Here is a 10,105-nt window from a genome sequence, read left to right on the forward strand (position 1 = left end):
TCAATGGAGAGTATGTTTTGTAGTAGCCAGATAATTTCTCTAAATTTTAGAGTACTTGTAAACAAATTAAATGTTTCTTATCCCCATATTTCGGACCATTAAAAAAATTGAAAAAAATTCATGGCCTCCTTCCCACAAATATCAACAACTATAAACATCAATCACAATAATCTATCCTTCTCACTAATTCCTAAATCTAAAACTATTCCAATTTTTTTAAAATAAAATAAAAATAAGAATCCTCACGATAAACATTGTTCGAGATGGCCCGATGTTGGTGCGAGAGAGGGTCATGCAAGTTTGACACTTGAATTGTAACTGATTATTTATAAAGATAAAGATAGTTAAAGCCTCTTTAAAATGATCGAATTGTCGAGAATGATTAGTACTTGTGATAAGTTTTGAAGAAGACTTTGCCTCACCTAAGAACTCATTAAATTATTACAATTAAAGATAATTATAACAATTATTCGAGTAACCGACGCTCAGTTTCTCATTTGTTGCGATTTAGTTGTTACGTATGAAAATTCTCTTGGCATATTAAACTGATCAGAATTATTTATTTATTTAGTTGTTAGAGAAGCTTCAACGGTTAGATTTCCCGGGAATCACGGTTTTTTTTAAATTTTTTATATTCACTTTTTTACCATCTCGATGGGCCCCAGCTAGGGAGACAGAAAATCTGCTTACTGTAGTACTGGCTCATTATCTAGACTACCATGTTGACCCGCTGCTTTCCCCTCGTCAGCACGTACAGTGGGCCCTACCCTTTTCCCAGGGTTCTCCCTCCAAAGGGCAAATTAGTCCCAAAATCATGCTCAGGGGCACTCGGGTCGACCCGCGGGATCTCCGGTGGATCCATCATCGACCTCGCCTTGTGAGGGTAGTTATGTGGATAATAAATTCAAGTCATTAAATTCGATGACCCGAGCATCTTATCAATCTATAGTTTTCTGTTAGGCTTCTTCACGTAGAATTTTCCACACCTAACATTTACTCTCTGCCTAATTGACAAATTCTAAACATTATTCAAACGATATCGCTGCGAGAGCTCCTCCTGAGTTTTTTGAAGTTGAACATGGATGATCTACCTTTTCACTCTTCATGAAGACAGGTTTAATATGATCTACCAGAGTTTAACTTACGAAACCAGTTAATCGAGATAATAAATGTAAAAAGAAAAAAGCATCTAATCCTTTAATTTTATCTACGACAGCAGCATCCAATCCAATAAACAAAAAATGGATAATTAAATATTCAAATTTTGACAAATCGGTGAATTTCCCGGCGCAGTGAAAGTAGTTTCTGTTTGGGCCCCACGGGGGTGGGGAGCGATGAGCGCGGCAATATTAACTGCGCAGCTTTTAGCCCCTCCGTTTGACCGTCGAGCGCGGGCAAATCTCAAAAGAAGGAGGATCAATCAGAGCCGTCCGATCTCCCCAAACAGGAAAAGAAATTGGGGACTCGCGGGCTCTCCCAGTCGTCGGCGCCCACCTGGTGTTCGTTAAAACCCTTCCCCGGAAACCACGGTTACAGTAAAATATTGGATGAGGAACTGCACCCCAACTTTTTGTCTTCTTTCTAATTTTACCCCGTTAACATTTCTATCTTCTCAGTTCACCCCTTATGTTTTGCCTATGTATGCGTTGAGGATGTTAGGATGGGAAGAGAAAGGAGATTTTCCAAATCTATTTTATATTTATCTATGATAATACGAAGTCTAGGTCTATCTTCTTCTTTTTTCCGAATTAGATGATACCGTTGCATAAAATGACGAACCACAAGAAAAAATTATAATAACTTCAAAAAAGTTAAAACATGGAAATAAATGGATAAAATATATTCTTTTTCATTTATTTGTAAAGTTAAAAAATTGATATGAATTTTGAGATATGGATGCGAGCCTTTTTTTTTTTCCTTTAAGGTATGTACCTTCTTATATCAACCAAGGTTTTAGTTCGGTCGGTCAATTAATAAATAAAACTCTCCCAATCGTAGAATTTTTTTCCTTCACAGGACTTCAATCCTAAAAACTTTTGGTACGTTTAGTTTCAGAGTTAAAATAATTTTGATTTTGATTGTGGAAAAAGACAAATGATTGTGTAGTGTGTTGGGTTAAAGTTAAAATTAAAATTTTTTACTTGAAAAATATATATTTTTGTTGTGTAGTATGTTGAGTTAAAATTTTTGTGATTTTAACTGCGAAACTAAACGGAGCATTATAAAGAGATTATATACGATGACTTATCCGAACCAACTTACATCCGCGACGTGAGCTCTTTCTAATCACTTGCATGTTCCTGATTAGAAAGAGAGCTACTTTAATTACGATTTATTTTTTGAGGAAAAATGCTTGTAAGTAGTTTATTTCTTTTAAAGAAAAAAAAGGGTGCTTTTCTTTTGTTGAGACTGATTTATTGCTTTCTAGGAAAATTTATAATGGTACTGATGTGATACTTGCTTAGTACGGCCGTATAAAACTTATTGTAGTCAATCTTCCTCAAGAGCAAAAAAAACGATTTTATACTATTGCTAAAGGGTTTTTCGTGAACCTAACATTTCAAAGTGCATTAAAAGGATTTTTTTTCTAGAGAAAATAGTCACCCCGACAGCGGGCCAAGTCAAGTACATAATTAATAATCAATTCCGCGATGAATTGAGAGATATCTAAGTTTTTTGGGGGGGCAGAACTAAAATAGTGAAACTCGAGGGGTTCAATTGGCACTCAAAGACGAATTGTAAATTTGCCCCTTATAAATTAACAGATTACAGAGAGAGAGAGAGAGAGAGTCAATATGTATTGAGCTGCAAACAGACATGCTCTGTAACTGTTGGGTTCTTGTTTCCTTCTCCTCCTCCCTCCCTCTCTCCTTGAATGTGCCCTTTTGCTCCATTTGTTTTTTTGTTTCTTGGTGAGGAGCTGTCGTCCCCGTGGCCATCTGATCTTTTCCTCCCCTTGTGCCAAAAAAACTGCTCTGTTTGAACAGGCAGAGGAGAGATTTTCTTCTTAAAGGGGTCTCTGTTTCTTCGCTTTTCTGTGCCAAAAAACTCGACGTGATCGTTCCCGAGTTGCGCGAAACAAGGCAAGTTGAGGTGGGTGTTGCTTCGATGGAACCAAACGAGGTGATGGGTTTTGGAACGCTTCGAAACGGATAAATTCTGCTGAGCTCTGAGGACACCGTCAGGAAACAGAGCCTCACATCCCCTGCAAAACGATTTTTACCATCGATTGCCGGGTTGCTCTGCAAAAGTTCTCTTTGTTAATCAAGGTCGATTGCGAAGACAAGTACGATAAACACCCAGAAGACGAAGGTGGAGGAGGAGGAGCGTTGATTGTTCGGGACGTTCATTACAGAGAGCTCGTGAGGTGAGGTGAGGTGAGTTTTCGTGCAGAGGAGAATCCGCCATTAAAGCCCTTTTCAGGGGAGGAGATTGTGATGAAAGGGATGGCCGCACGTAGAATCCCGTCGTCGGAAATGGAGGAGCCGAGCATAGACACCGACAAGCTCAGCTATGAAATCTTCTCCATCCTCGAGAGCAAGTTCCTCTTCGGCTACGATGACCAGAACAACAAGCTCTGGGTCCCCAAGCAAATCGACTCCAACAAAGCCACGCCCCCGCCGGTGAGCCCCCCAAACGGCAACGCCCAAACCCTAGACGCCGCCGCCGCCATTTCCTCCATCAAGAACCAGAGGGGGAAAATCTGTATCCTGAGCATCGACGGCGGGGGCATGAGGGGGGTCCTCTCCGGGAAGGCCCTGGCCTACCTTGAGCAGGCACTGAAGACCAAGTCCGGCAACCCCGACGCGAGGATTGCCGACTACTTCGACGTAGCCGCTGGGACCGGCGTTGGCGGCATCTTCACGGCCATGCTCTTTGCCACAAAGGACCGCTGCCGACCAATCTTCGCCGCCGACGACACCTGGCGGCTCCTCGCGGACCAAGGGAGGAAGTTCTACCGCGGGTCATCGTCGTCTTCATCGCCCTCCTCGGGCAGCCTCCTTCGGCGGATCTTCCGCGGAGGGAGCAGCCGGTCAGGCTCCACCGCTGCTGCCGCGATGGAGAGGGCAATGAAGGAGGCGTTCACGGACAAGGGCCGGAGCCTGACGCTGAAAGACACGCTGAAGCCGCTGCTGATACCCTGCTACGACCTCAGCAGCACAGCGCCATTCCTGTTCTCGAGAGCGGACGCGCTGGAGACGGACAGCTACGACTTCAGGCTTTGGGAGGTATGCAGGGCGACGGCAGCAGAGCCGGGAAGGGTGGGGCCGCTGCAGCTGAGGTCGGTGGACGGTCAGACTACGTGCATGGCGGTGGATGGTGGGGCGGCAATGAGCAACCCGGCAGCAGCCGCGATCACACACGTACTGCACAACAAGCAGGAGTTCCCGTTTGTGCGTGGGGTGGAGGACCTACTGGTCCTGTCCATCGGGTCGGGTCAGTTTCTAGAGCCGAGCTACAATTATGAGCAGGTGAAGGGGTGGAAGGCCAAGGACTGGGCTCGCCCCATGGCCCGGATCTCCAGCGACGGCTCTGCGGACCTCATTGACCATTCGGTTGCCATGGCCTTCGGGCAGTGCCGAAGCGCCAATTACGTGCGGATTCAGGTAAACAACTTACTTCATTTTGAACATCGTGTTCTTCTTTACAGACTTCTTAGTACATGCTATGAAATTTGAGTGATCACCAACAAAATTGATGTTTTTGATATAATTTTTCATGGGTAGGTCTTGCTTGCCTTACAATAAGATATGGAGATTGTCTTTTTTTTTTTTTTTGGGGTACAATCTCTTCTATTGCATGTAAAAGTTTAGTGAACAGAAAAATGTATCAGCCCGATTAAATTGCAGTCGAAGAGACATGGGGTGGGTCCTTTTGCGCTGTATTCGGGTAGAATAGGAGGTCTATTATTCTCTACTACGCCGGGCTAGGGTTCATTTTCACTTGGGCAATTCGGGGCATTAATGAGGAGGGGCAAGTTTTGGAGTTTGTTCCGCCCGTTTTCTAGTGCAAGAGGGACAGACTAAGCCAGGCTGGTATGAGCTAATAGGAACTCTTGTCTTGGCTTTGGATATTTCATACGCACCTCTTCATGCCCTGCTGTGTCCGTGAAGCTGTGTCTTGTTTTAGATAGAACCCCTGCATGCTGCCTTGATTGTGGGATTGTTGACATGGCATTGGCTCATTGATAGAAATCTTATCAATGTACATATGCCGCATGAGACTATAGACAATTTGGCCTTGCAGTGTGATCGCCGCGATTTTATGAAACCATTCGATGTCTAAGGTTCAGGGCAAATCTTATAGTCACTTTAAGTTCATGTTACTTCGTCACATGACAACCGGATGACTGCAAGTGATGGGCCGGGCTACCTTCGAGTAATGTCTTTTCCCGGAGGCATTGTTTCTTTCGGCCAATTGAAATCAATTAAGTCTCTGAACCTGACAGGCTGAGAAGCATTTGAGATGGTCCTGTCCTGTGTGCTGAGTTGCTGAAAAAGGTTGTGCTCCATTTGTTTACATCTTTTGTCTATTCATCTGAGACAGAGAAAATCACTGAATTATATTCTCACCCATATGTTGTGATTTTGCCTTATCCTCCTGGTGGTTTAAATCTTGTGCTGTGTGCATAAGCTTCCTTCCCTTGTTTGTGCCCGTCTAGAGGATACAACAATAGAAGGTATATGTGGTCCTAATGAGGGAGAGAGTGTCAAAGGGCCATTTCCTCATTCAGCTAAATCAGCTCTCGGGCGTTGCTGCTAGGGCTGCTGCTGCTGTTTAGGGGTCCCTCTTTATGTGCTGTCAATGTACCTGGAGTTAGGCCTGAGATTCCCCCATTTCTGTGCAAATCTCCATATATGGACCCCTGAAATGCAGAGAAAAGGGAAGTGGGATCTTCTTTAAATTTGGAATTTTAGTCCCCTTCTCTTGATTTGGCAAGTGGATTTTGGACTTTCTGCAATTGGGTTTCTTAGGATCGTGTTAGATCTGCTGATTTCCTTTCCTTGTGAAATCGGAATTAATGGCAGATCCTGTAGAGCTTCATGATGGGCTGGCTTTCCTTTATATGCCCTTTTCTAGGAAGTTACTGATATTTCATTTTCCCTTTGGTACAATACTATCTAGATACTTTAAGGAGGGCCTTTATTTTTACTATTGGTCCTTTCGAATTGAATGGGCCTTTTTTCATAGCTAGAGGTCTATTAATTGAATTATCAATGTTAATTTGGTTTTCAATTGTCGCAGGCAAATGGGTCCACAATCGGGCGCTGCGGTCCTGACGTCGACACTGATGCAAGCCCCGAGAACGTGAAGACACTGATCGGAATAGCCGAGGAGATGCTGAAGCAGAAGAACGTAGAGTCGGTGCTGTTCGGAGGCAAGAGGATCGCTGAGCAGAGCAACTTCGAGAAGCTCGACTGGTTCGCGGGGGAGCTTGTGCAGGAGCATCAGAGGAGGAGTTGTAGGATTGCTCCCACTGTTGCTTTCAAACAAGCTGCTCCTTCTGACCCCAATTAGGCTCGTTAGTCTCGACCCCAACTGGAACCGCCCAGAGAAGAAGGTAGAAAAAGGTAAGATTCCTTCCTTTTACCCTCATTGTCAAAAGATCCATTTATCACTTACACTGATTTGTGTGCGGACCCCTACAATCTGCAATTGTAAATGAGGGCCCTTTGAGCATCAGGACGGGTCCATAATTTTTCCCACTCCTCCTTTTGGTAACAGATTTCGCTCCTACTGACTCCAACTTTAGCACAGTTACTACAGCCGTTAGTGAAAGCATCGATACTGCACTAACAAACTGCATCCAATCACTATTAAGCAATAACGATAAAGAAAGATTTTCGGGGTCTGCTCTTTTAAGCGAATCGGCCAGGCAAATCTCCTACGGCTTAAGTTTTCTGCCGACAGGAGCAGGGTAGAGCACAGATTATCCTTGTGGGGTCACAATGAACAAATTTGTCCTTCACTGGAATGGGACTAATTATGGAGTGCTAATCAACGCACGGGGCTTTGAATTGTCATCTACTGTTGTCATTTCTTGGTAGTAGGTTTACTTAAAAGATCCCAATGGAAGAAATATCGCAACAACCGGTTGTCGTCGTCGATGTGGTTTGGCAACTAGGAGGCTCTGTTAACGTTTAATTATGTAGAAGCTGAGCGTGGGGTTTATATTTTCTATTCCAAGAAAACTCTGATTAGGAACTATAGATGTAGGACGATGTTGAGGCCCCCTCACATTGTTCCCTACCGACAGTTGACCCCAAAACAGCACCACCGGAGGGCAATGTAGTCATTTTGGAAGCACCAGTGCTGGGTGCTGGGAGACTGGGAGGTAGTGGTGAGGGGGCATTGCGGTCACTTCAGCTCAGGATGAAATCAATGTGGGTTCCTGAAAAAGGCTCCTGAGGAATTGGTATCCCCTGTGATTATATTATATGTTCTGTTTGTCTGTCGGGGGCAGGATCTGATCTTTTCGCTCTCTAAGCTCGTGTATGATAAATTAAGTGCTTAAAAATTAAATATTTAATTAGTTAAGAGAAAAAAATATATAGGAAGAATGAGAGGAATAAATAAGGATGAAAAAAGTTTTGTGAGAGAGAAAAAATATCAATAAGTGAATAATGACTTTTTTTATTAAATTAATTTTTTTAATTATTTCATTAAGTGATTTTTTTACTCAACGATTAAGTAGTTTAGATTTTTATCTCTCATCTTTCTCTCTTTCTTATATTCATTTTCTCTTATAATTAACTTTTAAGCATTTTTTTAATTAAGTTAAAACAAACACCACTAAGTCTATGCTTTTAGCTAATTCCGTGATTATCTACAGTTCGATGCAGATTTCTCTCCTGGTCGTTTCTTGGCAATAATTGTTTGTTGTGTGTTTAGTATCTACAACAAAAGAACTGCCATCCACAAAATTATCCGCTTGTCCCGTAAATTATAAGGCCACCGAATAGCGGGAGAGCCCTAATCTTGTTATGGCAATGTGACTTTTTGAGCATGCAAAACTGCAGTCACAGGTGCAGCATAGGTGTAGGGCACTCTTAGGATGTAGGGCACAAAATCTTTTGACAGTGCAGAATTACCCGCCCACTTACCACCGGACAGTAAAACAAGACACTAGGACCCCCTTGCTGACACGCGCATGTGGAAATTCTTAAATCACATTTTCCATGAGGATTTCTTTTCGGCCTATGATAATTAAGTAGGTTTATCTAAGCTTTGTTATATGTGCTCGAGATGGTGCGATGTCAGAGTAGGACAAGAGAGCGTCTAGGCGATGTGTCGGTGGTGAACTCGGAAACCACATAAATGAAACAAATTAGAGCTGGGGACACATAGGACTTGTGAAAAGGATGTATCCTTTTTTTTATTTGTGTGGGATGGGGTTGTGGGTCATGAAAGAAGAGAAAGTGACTCAAATATCAACATGTTCTATTTGTTTACTTGTTCAGTTTGACAGTCTACTACAGTCCTTAGGCGTCTTTAAGAGTGAGGGTGTCTGGCTACTGGCTTGGACCACTTAGAGGACCTGGTTCACTGAGAACTGGGTATCGGTTGGGGCCATAGTTTTCAGTTCGGTTCAGCGAGGTGTTACGCGGGAGCCATGGTGTTCGTTTTGTCGTAATAAAAATGTGAACTATTTTCCCGGGATGGTGCGTTCTAACGAAGGCGTCATTATTCTTGTTGTTTGAAATGCAGGGCAAGGGAAGAATGAGGACTACTGCAAAAAAAAAAAAAAGGAAGAGAAAGGGAGAAATAGAAAATAGATAGCAGCTTTTGCTTTGTGAAAGTGGAGGAAGAGGAAGAGGAAGAGGAAGAAGAAGAAGAAGAGGGAAGAAAAGGGGAAGAGGAGGAAGGAAAGATCTTTGGTGGGATACTTTGCCTGCCACAGGACAGGCACTGTGGTCTCCACTCCCTGCCTCCTTTCTGCGTTGTCAAAAGAAAAATTCAAACCCCAACACAACACTGAACTGTGAGAGAGAGAGAGAGAGAGAGAGAGAGAGAACACAAAATCCCAACCAAAAACAAGAATCATCCATGCATCTTTTGGTCTCAAAAAAGATGAGAGTCCAAAGGAGAATTTCAGTCATGTTTAGATTGTTATCATTGTCACGAGGGTGGTTTTTGCAATCCATCCTTCGCAGCAGGCCTGAAGAAAGTTCGCGTTTGGGGCCGGCCGGGGTCTTGTTCAATTATGATAACACTTTGTTGTGGGTCAGGCTCCATTTCAATATCTGATGTCTTGGGTAATTTATTTTCTAATTTTCTTTCTGCGTGTCCCTTGTTATTTTTTTGTAATTTAATTTCTTGTTCAGATTTGTAAGTGGTAAAGGTGGGGTGAAAAAGTATACTGTGGGGTACCCTTTTGAAGCCACCTACCTACCATCTTCTTTCAGAATTTGGGTTCATCCATTGCCCCATTCAGAATGGGGGCCCTCAGGTGTTTGGAGGACTTTAGCTTCCATGACATTAATATTTCCCAAAAAAAAAAAGAAGAAGAAAAGGAATTGATTCTCATCAGTTGTATTTTAAGCTTAAAGAGATCCCTTCAATTTGGAAATGTTGAATTGATTGTGTAATTATTGTTTGGTTTGGCAAGGAACCAAAAAAAAAAAAAGAAGTGTTTCAGTGTCCTTTTTGTATTATTTTGCTGCTGTTGAAATTTGCACTGCTGTGGGTGGTGTGAGTTAAGTTGCCTTGCCTGTTCCTCACTTAGCAGTGGCGGTAATGGTTGAGCTTTGCTTTCTTGTGATCATATTTTGCCTTTTCCCTCTTCGTCCTCTGTTCACCACCTTTTACATACATATTATCAACATGAATCGATAGTATCAGTAAGGCGGAATGTTGAGTACATGCCACGGGTGAATGTCGAATGGATCATCAGATTTATCTACTGATACAAATTATCAATATCAGAGTCTATCGAGAGAGATCTTTACTGGACAAACAAGTTAGTGCATATATTATCTTTATGTATCCGGATGTCGGAAAGACCAACTATTTTCTACTGCAGATCATGATCACATGGAGTTGGAGCCAAGTACATATTAAGCATTTCCATAATGGATGGGTCTGTGCAATGATGATATAATGT

At 42.7% G+C, this 10,105-nt stretch overlaps 1 protein-coding gene across 2 annotated transcripts; it reads left to right on the forward strand.

Annotated features, from left to right (window-relative positions):
• Positions 1-2,786: 2,786 nt before the first annotated feature.
• Positions 2,787-9,503, forward strand: LOC116195684 (patatin-like protein 6). 2 transcript variants are annotated; one of them, XM_031524987.1, is made up of 3 exons: positions 2,787-4,607; positions 5,450-5,501; positions 6,247-6,382. In XM_031524987.1, the coding sequence occupies exons 1-2, from the start codon at positions 3,438-3,440 to the stop codon at positions 5,486-5,488; spliced, it is 1,209 nt and encodes a 402-aa protein (XP_031380847.1). In that variant the 5' UTR covers positions 2,787-3,437; the 3' UTR covers positions 5,489-5,501; positions 6,247-6,382. The 2 variants fall into 2 exon arrangements, with proteins under 2 accessions (XP_031380847.1, XP_031380846.1); XM_031524986.1 differs by lacking the exon at positions 5,450-5,501 and adding an exon at positions 8,710-9,503 and having other exon boundaries at positions 2,793-4,607; positions 6,247-6,572.
• Positions 9,504-10,105: the final 602 nt, after the last annotated feature.

Source organism: Punica granatum, chromosome 2, assembly GCF_007655135.1.
Source record: "Punica granatum isolate Tunisia-2019 chromosome 2, ASM765513v2, whole genome shotgun sequence".
In the NCBI taxonomy this organism is placed as follows: Eukaryota; Viridiplantae; Streptophyta; class Magnoliopsida; order Myrtales; family Lythraceae; genus Punica; species Punica granatum.